The sequence below is a fragment of the Hibiscus syriacus genome, unplaced genomic scaffold, assembly GCF_006381635.1.
Source record: "Hibiscus syriacus cultivar Baekdansim isolate YM2019G1 unplaced genomic scaffold, ASM638163v2 tig00110187_pilon, whole genome shotgun sequence".
NCBI lineage: Eukaryota > Viridiplantae > Streptophyta > Magnoliopsida > Malvales > Malvaceae > Hibiscus > Hibiscus syriacus.
Genome location: NW_024062618.1, coordinates 2,671,882 through 2,698,031, shown reverse-complemented (window position 1 = coordinate 2,698,031; position 26,150 = coordinate 2,671,882). Strand labels below are relative to the sequence as shown.

Genomic DNA, 26,150 nt, shown 5'->3' with positions numbered 1-26,150 from the left:
GTCTCTTACGGAAGTTGCTCTCAACCTAGTGTTGGGGGCAACCTACTATCTTACCTCTCCCTTGCCCCATTACATATGGGAACAAGGGACAACCATTTTTTTAATCATGTCCACACTTCAATAAAAATTTATATTTTATAAAACTCATAATGCCCATGTTACGAGTTCCTAATTCAATACAACAAATGACATTTATCCCTAAATAAAATGCCCACCAACCGTATATCCTAAAATAATTTTGTCACAAGCATTATTCTACCAAATTTATCCTAAATAGAATGTATCAATGTTCCCATAGTTAAGTAACTATTCCATTTTATCAATGCTTAAATTTTGCACCGAATGATTAACATATACAAAGCTTATGTGCGATCATCCTACAAAATGAAGAAGTTGGCAATTGAGAACCCATGATCATGAAGCCCACTTACTAAACATTATTTAGAACGTAACAAAATCTCTCCCTCATGCTTATTCTCATAAATAAGAGTAGTTTTAAACAAGGGAATTGAGTCCACAATTAAAAGTTGAAAGATAAATGGATAAATGGCACACTCATTTTAATGAGCAACGTCATTTTATCTCTATCTTTCCAAACAAATGCAGAGCTAAGTCACAGACTTTCATGGTTTAAAGGCTGAAAATGCGACCACAGAGTTGTGTCCACCAAATCCAAAAGAATTCGAAATCGCTGAGAATCATAAACATTTTGTTTAGAAATATGGGGTTCTGGTCCAAATCAACTAGAAGTAAAGTATAGATTATAAAGGCTTGAAGAAACTTAAACAGGAATTTGTCATGTAGTTTTGAAAGGATCAAGAGTTCAGGGGGATTACCAACATTAACCTCGTGCTGCTGCTTTTTGTTGGCAACGGTGTCGAACTCAACTGAAGACTCTGGATTCTGCGTTCAAAATTGATCACTTAATCTACAATAATATAATGAAGTCCACACAATCATCGTTGGGATAAAGGAGGCTTTTGAGGATGGACAGAAAACAAAAGTAGAATTATAAACAATCACAATAAGTTTTGTTATGGGAGTCTACCAAAAAGAGCGCCAAAATGTTACGGTAATTAGAAATGGGAAATTATTGTAAGGAAAAAATTAAAGGTCATGCATGAAAAAGGCATTGTCTATGGGTTTGATACAACTTCAAAGTTCAAACAACAAAAAAGGGGTATTAAACAAGCAACAAGCACATACAAATTGATTTATCGAGGGATGCAGCCATCCTGTTGTGATGGCTTTCACAGTGGCAATGGCTTCTAAACCACCCGCTGCACCCAGACAATGCCCTATCATAGACTGAAACAAGAAGCAAAGCAATTAACCAATTGCGAGACGGCAATATTAGAGTATGACCATCTCAAGTTTTGTAAAATTAGGGAGAGAAAGTGAAGTTACCTTTGTTGCATTGATTTTGACGTCAGACATATTCTTGAATACCTTTTTAACAGCATTTATCTCGGCTAGGTCACCAGCGAGAGTAGAAGTTGCATGTGCATTGATGTAGTTAACCTGAAAAGGACTTGATTAGTTTGAATTTTTTCACCTTTGGAATTATGCCTAAATTTCAGAAAATAATTACATTCTGAACCCTATTATTTGCATTTTTACATCTGCAGTAGACGACAACAGTCAACAGCAGTAACCAGTCATTACATGGACTTAAGTATCTTAACAATTAGGTCAATTCTCTACGGTCTAGCTTAAATTGAAGCATCAATGTAATGGATAATAGATCATGTGACAAAAGAGAAGCTAAGTAGAGGCATTTTTCGAGGACTCTCAACTCAAAGAATACAATCAATTTAACCATATAACAGAGAATTCATGAGTATTTGTATTTAGTTTCTCTGTAAGAAAAAAAAAGGCGTGCATGGGTGGCAGCAAAGTAGATAGAAAGAAACAGCATAACATAGGTGATACTAAACATCAAGAAACCAGACCAAACTCGATTACTCCAGTATATTAAGAGAATTGGATGAAAAATCCAAAAGTATTACCTCCTCAGGGGACACACCAGCATCTTCAAGACTTCTCTCAATGCATGAAGACACCCCAAAACCATCAGCTCTTGGATCAGTCATATGATGAGCATCACAATTAACTGCTCCACCTAAGTACTCAGCAATAATTGGTGCACCTCTTTTCATTGCATGCTCCAAGCTTTCCATTACCTGGAAAGAAAAAGGAAAAAGTGAATCATTATGAAAGCATATTGCATTTCCACCCTCATCAACATGATCAGTTGAAGCTATAAATAGCCAACTAATTAACACTTGAACCAAAACTCTATGTGCAAAAGCAATAAACCATTAACACAAGACTCTGATTAACTGAGTAGTTCAATGTGACAAACGAGGGAAAAGTATCCAAGTATAAGTCTGGCAATCTTTTTCCCAGTTAACAGTTATGCATCACTACTACTGAATAGCAAATTAATGAGTAAGAAAGTTAACATAAATAGGGAATTGGCTCATCTGCTACAAACAACACAATATAACAACAATTGTTTTGATAAAAAGAAACCAGTCAGTATCTCCTCAAATTCACACACACCTAAGAGCCAGGTACAGTCAAAGACAATGCCTACTTATCTTAACAACAATATAACATATCACAATGGAGGCAAAACATGATAATAAATAGCTAACCAGAAATAGACAACAGAACAACCAACAAGAAGCTAAATCATGCACATATAGGATTAGCATGTTATGTTAATAAATGCAAGCTTACCAATACTCCAGCACCTTCACCCATTACAAAGCCATCTCGATCTTTGTCCCATGGCCTTGATGCAGTTCGAGGATCATCATTTCTTTGAGACAATGCCCTACAGGCAACGAAACCTCCCAGACCAATAGGAATAATTGCAGCCTCAGTTCCACCAGCAATCATCAATTCAGCTTCACCTCGACGGATGTGGTTGGCAGCAGCATAAAAGCAATAATTGGAGGTAGCACAAGCAGTTGAAATTGAATAATTTGGACCCATGAAACCAAGGTCAATTGCAAGCAAGGCAGATGACATGTTTGTTATAGCATAAGGAATGAAGAATGGTGTTATTTTTCTATAACCTCTCTCTATCAGATTTTGAACGCCATCAGAGAACACCGTAAGACCACCCATACCAGTTCCAACAAGCACTCCAGCTCGCTCCCTATCAATCTGTAACAAGTACAAAGTTAACAAATTTCTGAGCGCCACGGGAGAATATATAACAAATATATAAGCTCGAAAGTGCTAGACTAACAAACATAATGTCCTCTGCTACTCACATAATTCAAAAAACAGATATCAGTCTCAACTCTCCAGATATCTATTTTTCTTGCATCTTTCATTCTATTCTATAAGGTAATCATCCAAAGGGATCATAAACATAATCAATAATCTTGACTTCTATACACCTTTTCCAAGGCATATTTCTGGTGGATGAATCACATGTAGCATGTAAAATTAGCAACCTGATGAAGAATTGCTTTCAAATATAAGATCACATTAATATTGTTGAAATTGTTCCAATGAGAATGCTCTAAAGCAAATGTACAAGACCACTTGATTTTTTCACTATATACAGATTCTCTATATGTAAGAGCTGCATCAAATTAAGGGGGGAAAAAGGCTATGAGCTTGAATGAAATATAGATATCAAAAGACCAACTCAGCAGTGAAATTGAACAAAATAATCCTTATGAACCCATTACTTAAATCACGTTATGAATTAGACATGATGAGTCACAAACAATATAACACAACAAAGATTTCTAGGAACTGCTAAGGAAAAGGTATGAAATGACCAGAATACACACACAGCGATCCCGTTGCTTAACAAATAATGATCTGTGGATCAATAATTAAACAACAAAACACGCAAATCATTAGAAAAACAAGAACTACCCATTCTTAAAACAAGCCGATTAATAAAACCCATTAACCAAAAAACCATTAAAGAAGAAGAAAATGAACTAACTTCAGATAATTTATCGCCCCCGAGATCAGCATCTTCCAATGCCTTCTTGCCAGCAACAATGCAGTACCTCAAGCAATCGTCAAGCCTCCGGTCATTCTTTCCATCAATGTAACCTTCAGAACTAAAACCCCGGATCTGACCGCCGAACCGTGTAGGAAACTTGGAAGCATCGAAGCGATCGATGAGTCCGATCCCGCTCTCTCCAGCCAGCAGCTTATCATAGTAAGCATCCACATCGTTTCCGAAAACGGAAACCAACCCCATACCCGTAATAACGACCCGTTTCTTGGGGTCGGACTCGCGCTTGGGAGCAGAAACGGTGGGGGATGAAGCGGTAATGGAAGAGAATTTCTTAGTAGGCATGGGAGGAAGTGTTGATACATTGGGGAAATGGGGATTGGGTTTGGGGTTTTTGAGAGGGTTTAGAGAAGAAGCTCGAAGAGATGAAGGTTGAAGAGCTTGCATGGTTGATTGGGGACGATGGCGATAATACCAAAGTGAAGACTGAAGAGAGTAACAGTAGGCGGTCTTGTACACATAAGTAAACGAAAAGTCGAAGCCAGTGCTTTCCCCATATATATATTCATCTATTCAATTATTTTTCTTTTTAAAATTATACATATGTTTTTATTTTAATTATCTGGTTATTCTTATGTTTTTATTTTAAGTATCTGGTTATTCTTATGTTTTTATTTTATTTATCTAATTATTTATTTTAAATAACAAAATAAATATAAATATTAAATTATTTAAGACATATTATATTTTCTATAATATTTATTTAATTTTAAAAAAATTAAATTTATATTTTGTCATTAAAAATATTAATTTTTTTTTGAAATAATTTATATTAATATTATAAAAAAATATATAAGTAATTATTTAATTATATTTATTTTCAAAACAAAGTTGATTTTTTTTATTTTTCATTTAATAATTATATAAATTAAATATTAATATTGATCAGAGTCGTCTATGACATTTTCGAGCCCCGATCGAAAACTTAAAATAGGCCTCTATAGAATTAAAATATATTAAGTTACTTTGAATAATTAATTTAATGTTACAATAATAAATCATAGAAATAATAAAAAATGATTAAGTTTTGTCCAATACTTTATTTTTTATTATTTTGTTAAGAAAACACTTTAAATACAACTAAGAGAAAATAAATATAAAAAAAATTGAATGTGGGTATGATACGAAGATTTATTTTGAATAATAAATAAAAAATAAAAAATAATGTATTATTTTATCATTATATTGAGATTAAATAAGACTATAAGTTAAAGAATATTTGATAAATTAAAGAATGAGATTTGAAAAAAAAATGATATAATTAAATCTAATTAAAAATGAATGAATTAATGATAAAATTAGAAGAATGAAGTAAAAAAATAAAACTTTTAGGAAATTGAGAAAAGTTAAATACCACAATTATAAATATAAAAGTTGAGAGATCTCAATTATAAATATCAAAATTGGGGGTATACTTTGGTTAATTCGACAGTCATCATCTTATTAATTACATATTTTCAATTGAAAAATTAGGGGTATACTTTCGTTAAATCGACAATCACCATCTTATTGGTTGCATATTTTCAATTGAAAAATATCATTGGTTGTTGTTGATAAAAAAGAAAATGACATGAAAGTTATAAAACGATAGAAAAATATCACATCAATATTATCCTTAATTTTTTAACTATAATTGAAATATCTGATATTCATCAAAGATTTCATTAAAAAAGAGAAACGCCACAATAGAGCTTGAAGCTCCCTTGGATGGTTTTAAACACATCCAGCAAGGCATGCATAAGCTAAAGTTCGTTTTGCAATTTAGTTGGGGCTCTGTAACCTTCTTCTGGTTTACTTTAGCTGAGGCATGCATAGCAGGATGCGTTTCGAATTGCGACGAGTCAACAAGTGATCCTTTAGCAATCTAGTCGGATTCCACGACGACATGGTGGCAGTTTTGCCCTCGGATTATTCCGGAACCAAGCCGTAATCTCAGGGCTCCAGCCACAACTGCTGATGAGGTGAGCATTCGGGCGTTGACGCCGGCCTCCTTGACAATTCCCAGTTATTGCTTCTGCACCATCAGTTTTGCTTGAAATTTTAAGCAGCGTCACAATTAATTTTAGGGTAAAGTATATAAATAGTCTCCAAACTTTTAAGACACTTGCATTTTAGTCATCCAACTTTTAAAGCTTACAATACAATCACTGAACTTTTAGTTCGTTTTCAATAAGGTCTATGTTGTTACCTCCCGTTAGTTTTATGTGACGTGGCAGTTAACTTCGTACCCTCCTCCTCATTCTTCTTCTTCTTTGAGCCACCACTCTGTTGCCATGAAACACACAACCAGCAAAGTGTCCACCACTTGAAAGCAGCACAATCCTGAAACTTGCATTATCCTTAGGTTCTCGAATCAAAGCTTTCAACCTCTCAATCACCTCATTTTCTCTCAAGCATCCAGGATTATCATTCTACACTTCTTTATCATTCTCATTTAAAATACTTTCGGACTCATTTAAAATTAAAGATTTCCAAATTGAAACTCTCTCTCTCCATTTTGAAGAAGAATAAACAACTTCTTCCTTATATTTTTAATCAATCCCTTTGATGCATCATTACGAGGATAAGCTCCCTTATCAGCTTCATCCTCCTAGTCCGAAACCTCGAAGTCTTTGTAAGAATCCATGGTCAACTCATCAAACTCTTCCTCCTTTACAGTATCCTCACCAGCAATGCTTAATTTTGCCTATAATCAAATAAAACGGGGAAATAAAAAAATCATTACTTCAATTCAAATGTAACTTTTTCAGAGAAGTAAAAACAAAGCCAATTTAAAAGAAACAGGTGAGAAAATTTACATTGAAACGATGAAATTCGGATTTGAAGTGGGAGCGTTGGTCCTGGAGAGAGTCAAACTCAGCCTTGCAGGTGTTGCAAGTCCATCTGGGCAAAGCAAAGCGATGCCGTTTTTGGTGCTCTTTTCGTCCCTTTCGTCGGTGTTATCAGGGTATTCTGAAGAATATTTTTCGAAAATTAAGAGGGGCTCGAAGAGTGAAGTTAAAGAAGGAGAAAGTAAACGTCACGAATTGAAGAAGTTGATAGGGAGGTCAAATATCGAACGGTATCGATTTTCGTGTGTGTGGCAGAGGCAGAAGGAAGAGGTTCGGTCGCCATGATTGTCGTTTGGATTGAGTCCTTTGGTTTACTTTGCTATGCTGCAGCGAAACGATGCATTGCAAATAGGGATGGACATTTCATCCCGATGCGATGGGTTTATGTTATTTTTTTAATTGTTATGGGTTTAAGTTCCTGAAGAAAAAGAAGAAGTGTAGCTGGGCTTTTCCTGCTGGATTCGTGAAGGACTGTGCAGATTTACTCCCGAAAGCCATAAACAGCATCATTCCTTACATGGATTTGTGAGGGCCGAGACCTGGGCTTTTCCTGCTGAATTCGAGAGGGACTGTGCAGCTTTACTCCCGAAAGCAGAAGAAGAAGAAGTGTAGCTGGGCTTTTCCTGCTGGATTCGTGAGGGACTAGAATCCCCTAGGTTTGAGGCAGTAGTTAAACATGAAGGCTCTCCACATCGCTTGTGATACCGAACAAAAGAAGAGGAAGCCTCTCCGCATCGCTTGTGATGCCGAACAAAATAAGTGTTTCGTTATTTTTCTCCACACCTCATGAAACATGCTCACAAGCTTCTGGTCGTCGCAATAAGTTATCTTTTGTTGCAATGACATCATGTCAAGCCTTCCATACAAAGTGTTGGATCTTCGGCACAGGTTTTAGTTGTCAAATACTTGCCCATTGGGGTTTATTTCATGCAGTTTGTCCATGGCAGTTTTACTTAACGTCATACAAAGAGAAAAAAACATTGCCAATGGATGGAGGGTCAATTGATATATCCACGACAACATCATCATCGGCATCCCCTCCCAAGAATTTCCTTGTTCCGTAACCTCTCTGGTTCATCAATAAGGTATTTCACTGTGAGAATGTCTGAGTGTGAAGGAATAGGAGAACTAATCTTGAATCCAGGTAAAGCAGGTTCCAATTTGATCGAGTTCCCTTGTTGAGAAGTGTCGCTCCCTCCTTTAGGCGATTCCATGCCCAAGAGAGAGCTGGCCTAGATGTGGCATTAAAAGAGGACGTGAAGGCACTGGTCATTGTGTTTTAAGAAAGACACTTCTTGGTTCAGGAATTTGACCGAACAATTTGAGTGCATGATCCATTTCACCGTATTTAGTCATCCAACGAAAGGAAATTACTTTGTTATGGAAGATGGGTGTTTTCGGTAGGCCAAAAGTTATGGTTCCGCAGTAGATTTAGTCCATGGATTTGCAGGTTTCAGTAGGAGAGAAGGATGGTAGAAGCCATTAAAGAGTGAATATGTTTGAAGCGAATTTTGATTGTTTTAATAAAAGGGTCTACGAAATTGGCACAACAGTTGCATTGATTTTCTTTTCATGAAACTGTAAATCCAATGTCAACGAAAACAAAGATAAAAAAAGTTGAAGCTCAGAAGCGCTTGGTAGTCATTTTTAAATCAGACAATTATGAAGAACCCTATCTCCACTAGTATACGCTGTAATCATCACAGCTTCGTGAGTGCACCAGCCGGGAATCGAACCCGGGTCTGTACCGTGGCAGGGTACTATTCTACCACTAGACCACTAGTGCTTGTTGAACAATAGGAGGAATATAATATATAACATGTATTACAGAAAATTTTTTTATTTACATTTTAGCTTGAGTTGTACACACGCATTAACGAAACCTTTTTAGAATGCGGATGATAGCGTTTATTAGTTTTTTTTAGCTAGACGAGTATTTAATGAAAATATTTTTGTTAGAATGTCTGTGTACATAAATTCTAAGATGAGGATGAACATGAAAAAAACGCAAAACAGAAATATAAAATAGCAAGACTCTGTTGACTTCTAGAATATAATAATTTTTAAGTTAATCACTCAATATTTACATTTATAATTTACAAATAAATATAAAATATTCTAAAATTTAAATATTAATTTAAAATGAAATTCATAATTTTGATACTCGGTGAATAATATATTTTCCTGGAAAGGGATTTTTTATTTGAGTGGGATAAATATGAAAGGAGTTAGGTAGATTTGCCTTCAAAACAGAAAGATGGGTGTGGCTTAACAAGTTTCCTAAATCAGATTACATTGACATATAAAGTAGATGATAATATAGTAAGTTATTTTGGTCTAGACTGTGCCAATAAATTACCCACCTTCTCATTTAAAAAATTAATCAATTTCTTCTAGAGTAAAATTGCTTGTTCAATTCATCAAAATTCCGCTACTTAAGAAAGAATTTGTTTTTATTTTCTTAAATAATCTAGAGTGAATATAATATAATATAATATAATATTTGATAATACATACTTCCCCTGTAGCCGTAGCTACTCAAATCTAGATTCTTTGAAAAATATTTTTTTTTATCATCACTAGTATCCCCACATATATTATTTCCAAGAGAAAGATTAGCTCAAAATTGAATTAGTTACTAAATTGTGATATTTCTAAAGGAGAATTAAATTGTGCCAACAAGACAATGTAAAGTTTCATAATTATTGGACTAACCCAAATTAGAAAACATATTTAAATTGTTTCCATGCTGGGGAAAATAATTAGTAGTATTTAGCATTATGAAATAAATTAGAAATATTTCCAATTCAAGTGGCCTGCCCTGGTTTGTCTTTATAAATGCTGACCCGTTGAGCAAACCTTGTGCATTCAAAATATTTATGAAAAGGAAAGCATGGGTCGGAGAAAAATTGAGATGAAAATGGTGAAAGATAGAAGCTCGAGGCAAGTGACTTTCTCGAAGCGCCGAACAGGGCTGTTCAAGAAAGCGAACGAGCTAGCTACCCTTTGCGCCGCTCAAGTGGCCATCGTGGTTTTCTCCCCCGGCGGCAAGCCTTACTCGTTCGGGCATCCGAGCGTCGAGGCAGTGGCTGAGCGGTTTCTAAATCAGGACGGGAGACCGAAAGTTTCTATTCCAGGTCAAGTTGTTGATCAATCTTGGCGAGAGGCTAAAGTTGGAAAGCTCAATCGACAACTCAACACCGTTCTCAACCGGCTGCAGGCGGAGACGAAGCAAGGAGAGGTGCTCGATGAGGCGATCAGGGCGAGCCGTCAAAAACTGAAGCACCAAAAACCTGTTAACGAACTTAACGTGGATGAGCTTTTGGAGATGAGGGGATCAATGGAGAAGCTTCGTGAGAAAATCAGAGGCCGGATTAGCGAGATTGAAGCATCATCTTCTTTGCTGCTGTTGTCGAAAATGGCTGTCGAACAAGCTTGAATCATAAACAACTCAGTAGTCACAGTAGTTAAAAACACCATGCTTTTTAGATCTCTGACATCAAAATATACAAGCAGATGGTGGTTTGTTCTTGAAAAGAATTTGATCCAAATTTCCCAAAGTAAAACATAATTCGTAAACAACAGGCGACAAAGAGACTCGATTCAAGATTACAAGGCCCAAACCTCATATTTCATTGTCGTCTACCTCTCACCACATGCCTTTCCGATCTGAAAACAATATATTACAGAAAGACATTCAATTGCTAAATTAAGATTTTAAAAACTTATCGTCCTAATATAAAATTCACCATCCGTCTTTGTTTCGAAAATATTCCCCTTAATATAAGAAAAGGAAAGCGCAGTTAGATTTGTATCTATCACAGGGAAACACCCCCTTTGTTCAACAAAAACTAGCAGCAAATTCTTTGACACAGACCATTACCAGTACTCGCCATCCAAAATATGTACACACACAGAGACACATACTTTATTTACATTTGAAGGTTGAACCTAGGATATCCAAGGCCCCATAAAACATAAACTCTAACTTAAGAACCGGGATCACAATTAAGCAAGGAAACACAACCGATTAGTAATCCTTAAAAACCATCAATGCATTTGAAGTCAATGAACAATATGCATGCAAATTGACTTCAATTTACTTAAATGTTCAACGATTTCTCTATAATTCCTAATAATTATCAAAATATTTGTTATTAAAATAATACTACTTATAATATCTATAAAATAATATAGATATTTATGATATATAATATTTTGTCTAGAATTATCTAATTTTTTTATAAGATTAATAACTAAGATGTTGATATTTATCTAAAAGTGAATTATTTCATTACGAGAGTCTAGAGGTAGAGAAGATACTAATGTTGGGTGAATGAAAACAAATGAGCATCAATCTTTTTTTTTTTTTTTTGTACATGTGTAATGTAGGGATAAAATCGTCTATTTTCGATTTCACCAATATCACACGTTTGACCTTAGCATGGGACAATGAATTCCAAGTTTTACTTCTGCAGGTTGACAGCTTCGAGGCGTTTGAACTGGTCACTTCAGCCTCAACGGACAGCCCACTCAGTTTGGTTCATAGTATTTTTAACCTTTTGGATAAGGATTGGTAGGTCAACTTCAAGCTTATTATATGGGAGACGAACATGGCCGCCGACTTCTTGGCAAAAATTCATAGTGGTATTGATGGTGAGCTTCACACTTCTGATAGTATTCCTCCTGATATGAGCGAACTACTAGTCCTCCATACCTGCGTATGTAATTGCCTTGCCTAGGCTCACATCTATTCCCAAAAAAAAAATCTTTCTAAATTACTCAATTTCACCACAACCACGTATTTCAAATTTAAATTCTAAAATAATATCATTTGATAAGATAAAATTAAAATATAATATATATATATATATTATATTAAAAATAATTTTAAACAATAATTTATTTAAAGAGACAGGCTGCAAAAAAAATAAAGGCGTTAACATGAATACGGATTAGACTAAACTATACTAGGCCAAGCGGGTAGCAAACACGGACTATATCATAACTTTAACCACACTATTACATATAATAGAAGGCAAGTAAAGTTCTATAAAAAAGTTTTACCAAAGTACCCGATTAACGTAGGGAATGTTGTAATATTGTAATTATATTTTTTTATTAATGAAAAATGTTATGTTCTCTTGTAATTATTTGTTTTTAGTTTTAATTTGCTGGTTAAACCTTAACTTATTTTTAAGTTCTTTATGCATTTGTGTTAGTGTTAATTTATAATCGGTTCTGCCATTTGAATAATATATTATTGATTCTACCGCTTAAATGATGGATGGTCGACTATGCTATTAAGTATTATTGCAAATTATAAAATAAAAGACTGATCGATTTAAAAAAAATTGTGTGATGTTAATGTTAAGTCTTAGGTCATCTATAGTTGGACTTATCAAGTTTCTAACAAATTCAAAATTAAAACATAAATAATCTAAGATTAAAGAAACAGAGATAAACAATTGGAAACATAAGGATCTGTAGCTACAAAGAAATGTTATTATCAACCGATAGTTAAACAAATCGACGAGCATAAAGAAATACTCACGAGAAGCAAAAGAAAGATGTTAGAGGGTTCTTGTACAATTTAGCATTAAGTTTGGTAGTCTTCTTCTTGTGTTACATTTTGGGCATTGATTTGGAGTTAGATCTCTTTCCTCTCTCGCTAACAGCACTATGTGGAGATGACCTCTTTATTTTCGCATTTGATTTTAATACCATTTTCCTAATATTTTTGTCTAAGCAACCATATCATTTGTTAACCCTAAAATATTCATCAACAAGAAAACAAATCAGCAGAACAGATAAAAGGAGAAAAATAACAATCGAAAAGTGTTGAATGGTTCTTAACAGAGGCAGTAAAGTTGAGGATGATAGAGAATTTGTTAACCCTAATAATTTATGACATATTAGTGACAGCACTTCTTAAACTACCATATGAGGAGGAGGATTAGAATTAATCGTGTTTGTTTTACTTTTTTATGATAAAATAAATCAAGTAATTTTAGTGGCTAAGAGATTGTTGTTATCCCTTGACCTTGAGGTCTCGAATTCGAGCATCGCATATACATGAGTATGAAAGTTCGTTGTTAAATGGTTTAAAGTTACCGAGCATATCCTACATCTTATATTTAACACATATTTATAAAAAAAAGAAGAAGAATTTTTTATAAGAAACTATAAATCTTAAGAATATTTATAATCTCTATTTCTAAATAAAATTTTATCTTTAATAGAAAAATCCAATTAGAAATCAACAACTCAATTAATTTAAATTATTGCAATCTCTTAAATTTAACAACTATATTTCTCTTCCCTTTCCTCTTTTATTCTTTCATTTCCATTTAATTATTTCCTTAAACGTTATCTTAAATTGTTATGGAAAAATGTTTTTGCAGAGTGTTTGAAAATTGTTTAGTATAAAATTTAAATATTTAATATTCTTGTCAAAATAAATATTTATTTAGACATTACTTTTAAAAATATAAAAGATTGTTCGATAGGAATGAAGATAACCAAAATATTCTTGAGATAAAAATAAAAAATTACAAATTTCAACTCAAGTTGAAAATTAATTTTAAAAAAATTATGTTATATATATATATATATATATATACTCTAGAAATACTTTTGAAAAACAATGAAAGGAGGGCCCAAAGGATTAGGATTTGAGATCAGTTATGGAAAGAAGAGATATTAGAGGTGACGGTTTAAATTGTAATAAAAAAACACAAATTATATATTTATATTTCCCACTTTAGCCAACGAGTACCAGTGGTCTACTGGTAGAATACTACCCTGCCACTGTACAGACCCGGGTTCCATTCCCGGTTGGTGAACTGTGAAGCAATAAGGATAGCTCTGCGGTTTTCGGTGGAGATTAGGGTTCTTCACAATTGTTGATATCTATCGAGACGACACATTAGTGCTTCAGAGCTTCAATTTTTTTCCCTTCTTTGTTTGTTGACATTTGATGTACAGTTTCATGAAAAGAAAACAATGCAACTGTCGAGGCAATTTCAAAGCCCTTTTATCAAAACAATCAAATTCGTTTCAAAATATTCAAATCTTTAATGGCTTCTATCATCCTTCTCTCCTACTGAAACCTGCAATTCCATGGACTAACTCAAACAAATCCACTGCCGAACCATAACCTCTGGCCTACCGGAAATACCCATCTTCCATAACAATGTAATTTTCTTCCGTTGTACGGCTAAATAAGGTGAAATGGACCATAGCAAATATAACTTATTGCGACGACCAGAAGCTTGAGTGCATGTTGCATGAGGTGTGCAGAAAAATTAATGAAACACTGCCTGAAAGGCTGAAACTTATGGGATTCTAATTCTTTGCCGACTGGTGGTTGGATATTAAGAAACTTGTTCCCAATTTCTTAGACTTCTCAAGCCTAAGCCTCATGCATGGAGCAAGGGGCGGAATTATAAGGGAGGTAAATTGTTTAAGTTTAAAATTAATGAGGTATTTAAAATGAAATAAACCATAAAATTTAAAGGAATTATAGTTTAATTTCACTAATTTTAAATTTGGAAAGCCTTAAAGTGTAATTAAACCAGAAAATGGTAAGAAGCTCACCATTATGTGTTATCTATTGTTTTTTATTGTAGAAATACTTTTGAAAAGCAATGAAAGGAGGGGCCAAAGGATTAGGATTTGGGATCAGTTATGGAAAGAAGAGAGATTACAGGTGACAGTTTAAATTGCAATTAAAAAAAACACAGAAATTATTGATTTATATTTCCCACAATCGCCAACGAGCACCGGTGTTCTAGTGGTAGAATAGTACCCTGTCACGGTACAGACCCGGGTTCGATTCCCGGTTGGTGCACTACGAAGCGATGATGATAGATGCGCTTTTCGGTGAAGATCAATCGTTTTGTTATCCAGACGACTCATACCCGCTTCCGAGCTTCAACTCTTTTTTTATCTTTAATGGCTTATACCATCATTTGGCCTACCGAAAACAAAGTAATTTCCTTTCTTAAAAACACAAAGACCAAAGTGTCTTCACGTCCTCTTTTGATGCAACATCTAGGCCAGCTCTCTCTTGACAAGCCCTGACGATATGTCTTGGATCCGGAATAATCCGAGAGCAAAACTGCCACCATGTCGTGGTGGAATCCGACTAGATTGCAAAACGATCACTTATCGTAATTTGAATCACATCCCACTATGCATTCCTCAGCTAAAGTAAACCAGAAGAAGGTAACAGAGCCCAAACTAGATTGTAAAACGAACTTTAGCTTAGGCATGTCTTGCTGGATGTCTTTCAAACCATTCAGGGGAGCTTCATTCTCTATTGGTCTTTTTTAATAAAATCATAAATGACTGTTGAATATATATATTGTTTTAATCTAGGATTCGATATCATAACTATGTTACTTTGACTCTTCGTTTGTCTTAAAATACATGTGTTTGACACGCATATATGTCGCATAGCCATGAAGATATGACCTAAAATGATGCTTCATGTGCATGTAAATTATGTTGACTCATTAGTAATACCTTGATATATGAAGTTTAAATTTTTAATATCTTTAAATAATTAATATGAATTATTTATAAAATTTATTTTGAATATATAAACTATATTTCATGTATTAAAAACATAGGTAAAGTACACAAATAGTTTCCCAACTATATAGCATTGCTTTGTTGAGTCCCTCCACTATTAAAAGTTATAAAATAGTCACCTAACTATTCATACGTTCCAAACTCATCATTTTCTGTTAAAAAATTGACAGTCTTCGGAGTTTGACGTTAACATGCTAAGTAAGATATGATAGTCGTTTGAGATTCTAGGATCATATTTTATCATATCCTAGTAAGTAGGTTAACGTCCAGTTCAAATTGCAGTCAATTTTTTAACGAAAAATGACTAGTTTAAAATATATGAATAGTCATGTGACTATTTTATAACTTTTAATAGTTAAGGGACTCAACAAACAATGCTCTATATTTTGGGTATTGCTTTGTAATTTTTAATAGTTGAGGGACTCAACAAAGCATTGTGCTATAGTCAAAGGACCATTTGTGTAGTTTACCCTAAAAATATTTGAGTTCTTTTTCTTTTCTTTTTTTTTTAAAAAAAAGAGGTGCTTGTGCAAATTGAGTTCAACGAAGTGATTGTTAATGAGATCAATTCAATTCATAGCTTCTTTAGTTTTCCTCTGAGCCAATGCCTCCCCTTCACATGAGGGTAAAATTTAGTTTTTCTTTTTTACCTTAGGATACTGCCTATTTTAATAAAATTCTCTTTGGTCCTTTTACTATTTTCCAATTACTTTTACCATCAACTTTCAATTCACTATCACTTTAACCCTTAAATAGCTTCCTTTAAAAAGAAAATGATATGTACTGAAAATGATACATTTAAAAAAGAACTAAAAAAATAATTACAAATGGAAAAAACCAATTGATTGGACCACATTGTGTTTTTTTTGGGTTGGAAAATGTCAAACGAATAAAGTGATAACAAATTGGAAGTTGAGGGGCTAAACTAACAAAAAATTTAATAAAATGGTCAAAATGAAAATCACTAAAATATAAAAGTCATTTCATGTATCAAGCCTTTTTTGTTTTTCATAATTAAAAAGACAGGTAATAAAATAGAAATTGAAAGTGTCTATACAATAGCTATAGTTAGAGATATATGAATGTAAACCTCAATGATATGATTCTCTCAGTAAAAAAAAAAGAACAATTTCATGCTAATATTCAGTTTGTAAGGTTACATATCTAAAGAGCTATGCCGAAGAAGAGCACATGCTTCAATGGAACGAATTGAATCGCTTCTGGTTAAACTCCCCCGACTGCATTTGTTGTAATGTTATCAACAATTGACAATCCACTTTCAGAAGCAGCAATTGCTTTGCAACTGTAGTCCAAGTCCAATATCATACGAGTTAGAAGAAAGATTATTGGATTAAATGTATGAATGGCAGATACATTCGGATTAAACGTGTTTGTTCTGTCGGTCGACTTGGCTTTCTTCAGCATATCATCAACGACGCAGTGTATGCGAGAAAAAAAAAAGGAAGTTCGAAAGAGAAGATGGAACTCACGGGAATTTAGAGACGACTCCATGTTCTAAGACACCATCAACATTTTCAAGGCTTTCGGCAACTTCAGCTACAAATATATTACGCAGATTACAAAAGAAACTAAAAGCAAAAATTGCTAGCAAAATTCAAAAGCACAAATGATGTCTCAAACCTACCAAGACTGACTATTGGAGATGTAAAGATGACATCGATAATGTGCTAAAAGTCAGCACCGAAAAGAAGCTGGAAATTGTTGATTTTTTCAACAATGGTAAAATCTCATTTTAGTCATTATAATTTAGGGTATTTATAAATTAGTTCTTAAGCTTCAACTATAAATACCCTAGTTCATTTAACTTCAAAACCATCCCAAAGCATTCTAGCTTTCTTACAATACTAGAGAGAATTTAGAGAGTTTCTTGAGAGTTGTTTTCTCCTTTTTATCAAGAGAGAATTATCATTGTTTTCTCCTTGGTAGATCGAGAGAAGTTGTAATTCATATTTTCTCATAGTGAAATTCTTCTACCGTTGCCCGTGGTTTTTACCCTAAATTTTTAGGGGGGTTTTCACGTAAATTTTGTGTCTCTTTTATCTTCATTTTTCTTTTCTAAAATTATCAGTTTCGATTTTGCTCTATTCGATAGCCGTCTTCCGCAACAATTGGTATCCGAGCCAGATTAGAGTGTGTAATATCTGCTTATTGTCTTTGTGGTTGCCACCAAAAGGTGGATCCTCCAACATAAGAAAGTAAGAAGGTATTACCCATTCTTTGAAGGTTCTAGAGAACTATTCACGATAGTGAAATAGTGGGAGCTATCCGTAAAAGAAGCTATGGCAACGAAATTTGATATTGAAAAATTCAATGGGAGAAATTTCTCATTGTGGAAATTGAAGATGAATGATATCCTGAGGAAAGACGATTGTCTAGCAACTATCAGTGAAAGGCAAGTGAATTTCACAGATGACAACAAATGGATCGAAATGGACGGGAATGCTATGTCAAACTTTCATCTAGCATTAGCAGATGAAGTATTGTCAAGCATCGAGGAGAAAAAGACATCTAAGGAGATATAGGATCATCTCACCAAACTGTACGAGGCCACATCGCTGCACAATAAAATTTTCCTTAAGAGGAAATTGTACACTCTCTGTATGCCTAAACACACTAAACACTTTATTTTCTCAGCTTACATCTTTAAGATGTACAATAGGAGAACAAGAACGAGCTGAACTTCTACTTCAAAGTCTACCAAATTCGTATGATCAACTCATCATCAACTTGACAAACAGTAATGTCACCAGTCTAGTCTTCGATGACGTTGCAGCTGTTGTTCTACAAGAAGAAAATCAGCGCAAGAACAAGGAAGACAAACAAGTAAATCTGCAATAAGCAGAAGCGTTGACAACGACGAGAGGGAGATCAACAGAACGTGGCCAAAGCAGCAGTCATAAACATGGTAGATCGAAGTCGAGGAGCAAGAAGAATTTAAAGTGCTATAACTGTGGAAAGAAGGGTCACTTGAAAAAGGATTGTTGGAGTCTAAATAAAAACTCCAATCCACAAGGCAATACCGCAAACACTTCAGATGATGAAGATGCTTTATGCTGTGAAACGTCAACCACCGTGGAAGGCAGAAAAAGATTTGCAGATATATGGCTCATTGATTCAGGAGCAACATATCACATGAACTCAAGAAAAGAATGGTTCCATCATTATGAACATGTCTCAGGAGGATTTGTGTATAGTTGCAATGATCATGCCTTAAAGATCGTTGGCGTGGGAACCATCAAATTGAAGATTTATGATGGAACAATTAAAGTTGTTCGAGATGTGCGGCACGTGAAAGGCCTGAAGAAAAATTTAGTATCCTACGGATTGTTGGATAATAATGCAAGCAAGATTGAAACACGAAAAAGAATCATGAAGGTGTTTCGTGGAGCGTTTGTGGTGATGAAAGGCGAAAAGATAGCAACAAACTTGTACATGCTGAAGGGAGAGACTTTGCTAGAAGTAGAAGCCTCTGTTGCCTCATGTAGTTCAGATTCTGCAATGCTATGGCATCAGAAACTTGGGCACATGTCAAAACAATGAATGAAAGTCCTTGTGGAGCAAAAGTTACTTCCAAGCTTAACAAAGGTATCATTTCCTTTGTGTGAGAATTGCATAACAAGTAAGCAGCACCGATTGAAATTCAACACATCAAATTCTAGAGGCAAAGGTGTTATAGAATTGGTTCACTCTGACGTATGGCAAGCACCAGTTACATCCCTAGGCGGAGCAAAATACTTTGTCTCATTTATTGATGACTACTCCAGGAGATGTTGGGTGTACCCTATTAAGAAGAAGTCAGATGTGTTTTTAACTTTCAAAAACTTCAAAGCGCGGGTGGAACTTGATTCTGGAAATAAGATCAAGTGTTTCAGAACATATAATGGGGAAGAATACACAAGTGAAGAATTTGATGACTTTTGCAAGAAAGAATGCATCAAAAGACAGTTCGTAGTGGCGAACACTCCACAACAAAATGGAGTGGCGGAGCGGATGAACAAAACCTTGTTAGAAAGAACAAGAGCAATGTTGAGGGATGCAGGCCTAGAAAAATCATTCTAGGCAGAAGCAATCAATACCGCCTGTTATTTGGTGAATCGAGCTTCATCAACTGCAATAGAGTTAAAGACACCAATGGAGATGTGGACTGGAAAACCAGCTGATTATTCAAACCTCCATGTATTTGGAAGTATTGTGTACGTGATGTACAACTCCCAAGAAATCTCAAAGTTGGATCCAAAATCCAGGAAATGCAAATTCTTGGGGTATGCTGATGGAGTCAAGGGATATCGCTTGTGGGATCCCACTGCCTGCAAAGTGATCATCAGCAGGGATGTTATATTTGTAGAAGATAAACTACAAAGAAAAGAAGATGATGATAGCGCTGAAAAGTCAGAGACTACACAGATACATGTGGAAAAAGAGGTTGAACAAGGAGATTCTTCTGAAGTAGAACCAGCACATGATGAACAAGAACCAGAGAGTTCTGAAGCACCAACAACTCGCCAATAAGATCGTGTGAGAAGACGTCCCAAATGTCACTCAGATTATGTTATAGAATGTAATATTGCATACTGCCTTTTAACAGAGGACGGTGAGACATCAACATACCAGGAGGTAATAAACAACTCAGATGTTTCACTATGGATGATGACGATGCAAAAAGAAATTGAAGCCCTTCATAAAAATAATACATGGGACCTTGTGCCACTACCACAAGGAAGGAAGCCAATTGGTAACAAATGGGTCTTCAAAATCAAGCGAAATGGTGACGATCAAGTAGACAGGTATCGTGCAAGACTGGTGCTCAAAAGATATGCTAAAAAAGAAGGTATTGATTTCAATGAAATATTTTCTCCTGTGATTCGACTAACAACAGTTCGAGTAGTCTTGGCAATGTGTGCTACATTGAATTTACATCTAGAGCAGCTAGATGTTAAAACAGCTTTTCTTCATGGAAATCTTGAAGAAGAAATTTACATGCTCCAGCCTGAAGGTTTTGAAGAAAAATAAAAGAAGAACTTGGTTTGCAGGTTGAACAAATCTCTGTACAGTCTAAACCAGGCGCCAAGGTGTTTATATAAGAGATTTGATTCCTTCATTATGTGTCTTGGATACAACAAACTTAATGCAGACCCTTGTGCTTATTTCAAGAGGTCTGGTGATAACGATTTTGTTATATTGCTGTTGTATGTGGATGATATGTTGGTTGCAGGACCCAACAAAGATCATATTGAAGAATTGAAGGCACAACTGACTAGGGAATTTGAAATGAAGGACTTGAGATCAACAAACAAGATTCTAGGGATGCAAATTCACCGAGACAGAAGTAATAGGAATATTTTGCTTTCACAAAAGAATTACTTGAAGAAGATCTTGTCACGATTCAGCATGCAAGATTATAAGCCAATTTCTACCCCTCTTCCTATTAACTTCAAATCATCCTCCAGTATGAGTCTTAGTAGTGAAGAAGAGAGGATGGAGATGTCTTGAGTACCTTATGCATCAGCAGTGGGAAGTTTAATGTTCGCTATGATATGCACAAGACCAGACATTGCACAAGCAATGAGAGTGGTCAGTCGGTACATTGCGAATCCAGACAAAGAGTATTGGAATACAGTAAAGAGGATCCTGAGATACATCAAAGGGACCTCAAATGTTGCATTATGTTACGGAGGATCAAATTTACTAATCAATGGTTATGTAGATTCTGACTATGCAGGAGATTTGGATAAAAGCAAATCTACTACAGGATATGTGTTCAAAGTTGCTGGTGCAGCTGTAAGCTGGGTTTCAAAATTGCAGTCAGTTGTTGCTACATCTACAACAGAGGCAGAATATGTAGCAGCTACACAAGCCAGTAAAGAAGTAATTTGGTTGAAGATGTTATTGGAGGAGCTTGGGCACAATCAAGAGTATGTCTCTCTGTTTTGTGACAGTCAAAGCGCCTTGCATATAGCAAGGAATCTATCATTTCATTCAAGGACAAAGCACATATGAGTTCAATACCATTTCATTCGTAAAAAGGTGGAAGAAGGAACTGTAGATATGCAGAAGATCCATACCAAAGACAACATAGCAGATTTCATGACGAATGCGATCAATGCCGATAAATTTATTTGGTGTCAATCCTCTTGTGGCCTAACAGAAACGTAAGCAACATGAAGATACAAGGTAGAAAGAATGGTGTGAAGATATGATTGTTCCAATCAAATTTTCAAGTGGGAGATTGCTAAAAGTCAGCACTGAAATGTGCAAAATTAATACACCGAAAAGAAGCTGGAAATTGTTGATTTTTTCAACAATGGTAAAATCTCATTTTAGTCATTATAATTTAGGGTATTTACAAATTAGTCCTTAAGCTTCAACTATAAATATCCTAGCTCATTTAACTTCAAAACCATCCCAAAGCATTCTAGCTTTCTTACAATACTAGAGAGAATTTAGAGAGTTTCTTGAGAGTTGTTTTCTCCTTTTTATCAAGAGAGAATTATCATTGTTTTCTCCTTGGTAGATCGAGAGAAGTTGTAATTCCTATTTTCTCATAGTGAAATTCTTCTACTGTTGCCCGTGGTTTTTACCCTAAATTTTTAGGGGTTTCCACGTAAATTTTGTGTCTCTTTTATCTTCATTTTTATTTTCTCAAATTATCAGTTGCGATTTTACTCTATCCGATAATCGTCTTCCGCAACATAATGTTATGACCTTCTTTAGTGACTAATGGAAAGTCTCCTCCAAGCGAATCTGCTTGTCCCATAGATGGTCTTCTCCATACCTTCACAAATCATTAAAGTAGAAAAAAGACTACACGCTCGGTTCAATAAAATTTTCGCAAATGAATAGCTCTTTATAACTATAACTATAAAACCAAAACACTAAGCTAGCTTCTTATAACTGGCAAGAGGGTTCGTGGAAAAGGAAATAAGAAAGGTCACTGGTTGACAGTTTAACTTTTACTCTGAAGCCCGTGATTTAGAACATAGAATGCTCTGTAGATGAAACACCTTTACTTACCTGGTGTATTGCAACTTTTCTCTTAAATGTTTGAAATTTTAATGAGAAGAATTTCAAGTGATGGATTTGTAGAAAATTGCCAACAATTACAAATTTTATGTTAATTAGAAGTTTATTTTATTTTAGGAGACAAAGTTTTAATTTATTTATATTGTGCGATTAGGAGTAAGTTTCTTAAGAGATAAGGTTTAGGATACAAAAGTTAAGAAAGAAAAAAACCTGGTAAGACTTTAACTTGTAATCCATAGCCTATAAGAAAACAGGCCGTGTTTTATGTTTTTCAGTGAGATTTTCAATTAGAATTTTTTTCTCCTCTCAATTTCTCTAGGTTATCAAACCTAGAAAGTCATGGAGAATCCACCTACATCATCGTCGGAGGTCAGTTCAAGCTCCGACAATGATCCTACCAGCACAATCATCGACACCTCCAATGAACAACATCCAAACATGCTAGTACAAGGTACTCTCTCTTTTGCAAATATAGCAGAAGAGATCTTGGATAAGAGATTCTGGAGTTCCAGATCACAGGACAGGCATGCTTTGTGGGTTTCACAAATCTAGCCCACAACTTAGTCTCTCAACTTTTCGAACGGCAAATGGATCACTCTCCAAAGTGAAAGGAATTGGATCAATTCAACTAAAAAAGTAAAGAGATGTTTGTTTACTTCAGAATGATTAAACGTTGAATGATTCAAATGCTAAATGATTCAGAGGCTCTATATGAATTAGCTCTGAATGTGACATGCTGTTTGATAATGCTCTGAATCATTCAGCACTATTTTGCTGAATCATTCAGAGGTGCGAAACAAATGTGCTGAATACTGAACGGTTCAGCATTCAGTGCTGAATGGTTCTATTAAGAAGCAAACAAACAGCCCCTAACTACTATCATTTGTGTAAGTTATGTTTCTACCTGAAACAAACATGGTGTTTATAGAAATTGATTTAGGAAGGTTTAATACACGAGGAAGAAAATTCAGTAGAGGCTGACAATGTTTGGTTTTGATCAAGGTTTACCTTTGTATCTTACCAGAAAGTTACTAACCTAACATTTGATCGAATACTTGGCTTTTTGTTTCAACAAAAAAAAAGTACCACATTAGAAAAAATTGACAAATTTCAGTATCAAATCTTATATTAAGCCAATCAAAATTAATGACCTTTCCTAACACTGGTTCGGCCCATAGCAGTCAAAAAGACTAAAAATTCTCCAAAATGTCATCAAAATGATACGCACACAAACACACATGAATACATGTAAATATCATACCTCTGCATCACCTAAATATAGGTCTTCAATCTCTTCGGCAGTTTCCAGCCAATTCAGCTAAAAGAATATACAAGGATTAATCAGTTCATCTTTCTTATCCTTTTGTCCATTGCAGAGGTTTCATTCACATATTTACAAAAGTAGTGAGCAGGTTGATTTAGATACTTACTGGTTCAACTACAACTGGAATAGATCCCTCTAGACCACATTTATACTGATTTTCTGTAACCATGAATACAAGCTGATCAGCCATGCTTAGCACCAACTACAAGTTAAAGTCGGCTGTAAGTGCTACAGAATAAAGTAAACTAAACCAGATTTTGAACTAATTTTTAGATTGTATAAAAGTACAATAATGCTATGAAATAACATGAATACTTACATGTCTTCTGATAAGTTTCCAAGCTGGGGCTCTGACTAGAGAGCCATTGAAATAGGACAGATAAAAAAAAATAGGACAGATAAAAAAACTAACTCACCTTCTCTTGAATTATGGACTCCTCACCTTGCAATCTCTTGCGTCCGATGACAGAGATTAGTGTCCTTTCCTCTATCATGTCAACATCATCAAATGCAAAATCAATCTGCAAAAAGAAATCCTACATCTTACCATAAAATAGTCTGAATTTTGAAGCATACCATGCTAATATTGAATTTAGAATCATGAAAGTTGAAAAGGCTTGAGAAAAAATTATAGAAGCTATGGGAAAAAAATCTTTCAGCATCAATAAATGGAAATTTGTTAGTTTATTGGAACTTGTAAATTCCTAGTGACCCAACAACAAAGAAGAAACTTTTCAATCTAGTGCTGATTTTACATAAGTTCACAACATGCTAGAGCAAGGGTTTTTGACGGTTCAACAAATTAAAGCATTCAACCAGAGCTAAAAAATGCAACAGTCAAAATCCAATTAACAGCAATTTATTGGTGGAGTTATGACCAACTTGAGGACTGTTTTCAAGCCCTCCTAATGGAATTCCGGCCTTTGCTGCCTCACTGGCACTCACGATAGACCTGCTAAAAAACAGATAAACTTACAAATATTATAAATAACAAAGAAGGCTGCAAAAATAGAGGAGCAAGCAACAAAAAATGGGTTCTCTAGTAAATGGAATTAAATAGGATGAGAACGCAGATGACATTAAATTATTCAATTCAAGGGACGGCATAAACATAGAGAATCACCAAATGAGAAAAATAGAAGAGAAGAGACTTGTGAGAATAGTAAGTTAGTTACTGGCTTACTGCTTATTAAGTACTATTACTTCATTCCTAGCAAATGAACTGGTGCGAACTACCTCTATCGGATTGCTTTCATATAAGTAGCTATTTGCGGTTTAATGTGTTCCACCTTGTTGGTAACATTATATATATGTGCGCACGTGTGTGTAAAGTCATTCCAAGTAGATAGGCAACAGAATTTCCAGCATAGTTGATGTAGGGATTGAAAAACAAGAAGTTGGTTGAATGAAAGGGGAAAGAATTCAAATGAGAAACGAGGATTGATCAATTATACTGAGAAAGAATGATCAACTCTATACTGAGAAAGACTGATCAACTCTATACTGAGAAAGAATGATCAATTCTATACTGAGAAAGAATGATCAATTATATACTCTATGTCATGGGTGACAAGTGGTAGAGCGGTGTAAAGGAGGATTGATGCCTAATGACAAAATATATTAGAGTTATAATGGATCTATCTTCTTAACTTATTAGTTGTTCAGCAGGGAAATGATTGCCTCCACTAAACTGCCCCATTCATCAGCTATCAAATGTTGAACAATAGTTGATAGTGTAGCCCGCAGTGAAAGGATGCCTTGAGCAGTATCAAAGTTACTTACTGTTGGGTTGTGCTTGTTGATTATAGAGGCTCGTTGTTCCGAAGAGGTACGTTGCGCTTGTTGATCATAGAGGCTCGTTGTTCCAAAAAGGTACGTTGCGCTTGTTGATCATAGAGGCTCGTTGTTCCGAAAAGGTACGTTGTGCTTGTTAATTATAGAGGCTCGTTATTCTGAAGCAATACCTCTGGATAATTTTATAATATTAAATTTAAAAACTTTAATAAAAGAAGTGAGGTAGAGTGACACAAAACAAAGTAAATATAATCAATATCTATAAAGATGGATATTTTCAACGTTTATGCTAATATAGGACAAAGGTGAACAAAGCAATTCACACCTCCATCCCGCTCTCCGACCGAACTAATTTTGGTGACCGATTATTTAACCCAACTAATTGGATTCAGTCAATTAATTTAGTTGAACCCGAAAAGTAAACACCCCTACATTTACTATTTACTCCTTTATTGATATTTCACTATACAGCTCTCTATTGGTTGGTTGTTCTATCTTTTATTTT

The 26,150-nt window shown here is 34.8% G+C and overlaps 3 protein-coding genes and 3 non-coding genes across 6 annotated transcripts; 2 read left to right on the top strand and 4 right to left on the bottom strand.

Annotated features, from left to right (window-relative positions):
* Window positions 1-449: 449 nt before the first annotated feature.
* On the bottom strand, window positions 450-4,505 carry LOC120217731 (3-oxoacyl-[acyl-carrier-protein] synthase I, chloroplastic). The gene is made up of 7 exons (XM_039214799.1): window positions 3,980-4,505; window positions 2,746-3,177; window positions 2,010-2,183; window positions 1,408-1,521; window positions 1,207-1,308; window positions 837-903; window positions 450-691 (listed from the first exon to the last, which is right to left on the bottom strand). Exons 1-7 carry the CDS (start codon window positions 4,442-4,444, stop codon window positions 624-626), a joined length of 1,422 nt encoding a protein of 473 aa, XP_039070730.1. The 5' UTR covers window positions 4,445-4,505; the 3' UTR covers window positions 450-623.
* A 4,003-nt stretch (window positions 4,506-8,508) lies between these two features.
* On the bottom strand, window positions 8,509-8,597 carry LOC120217802. The gene has a single exon (XR_005525188.1). It is a non-coding gene; the product is annotated as a small nucleolar RNA snoR114 (small nucleolar RNA).
* Window positions 8,598-8,603: 6 nt separating this feature from the next.
* TRNAG-GCC lies at window positions 8,604-8,674 on the bottom strand. Its single transcript has one exon. It is a non-coding gene; the product is annotated as a tRNA-Gly (tRNA).
* Window positions 8,675-9,713: 1,039 nt separating this feature from the next.
* Window positions 9,714-10,448, top strand: LOC120217733 (agamous-like MADS-box protein AGL29). Its single transcript, XM_039214802.1, has one exon. It carries the CDS (start codon window positions 9,782-9,784, stop codon window positions 10,325-10,327), a length of 546 nt encoding a protein of 181 aa, XP_039070733.1. The 5' UTR covers window positions 9,714-9,781; the 3' UTR covers window positions 10,328-10,448.
* A 4,221-nt stretch (window positions 10,449-14,669) lies between these two features.
* Window positions 14,670-14,740, top strand: TRNAD-GUC. The gene has a single exon. It is a non-coding gene; the product is annotated as a tRNA-Asp (tRNA).
* A 1,827-nt stretch (window positions 14,741-16,567) lies between these two features.
* Window positions 16,568-25,059, bottom strand: LOC120217409 (probable ribose-5-phosphate isomerase 4, chloroplastic). Its single transcript, XM_039214511.1, has 9 exons — window positions 25,055-25,059; window positions 24,734-24,803; window positions 24,268-24,372; window positions 23,958-24,053; window positions 23,789-23,845; window positions 22,202-22,279; window positions 17,132-17,171; window positions 16,977-17,043; window positions 16,568-16,789 (listed from the first exon to the last, which is right to left on the bottom strand). Exons 1-9 carry the CDS (start codon window positions 25,057-25,059, stop codon window positions 16,711-16,713), a joined length of 597 nt encoding a protein of 198 aa, XP_039070442.1. The 3' UTR covers window positions 16,568-16,710.
* Window positions 25,060-26,150: the final 1,091 nt, after the last annotated feature.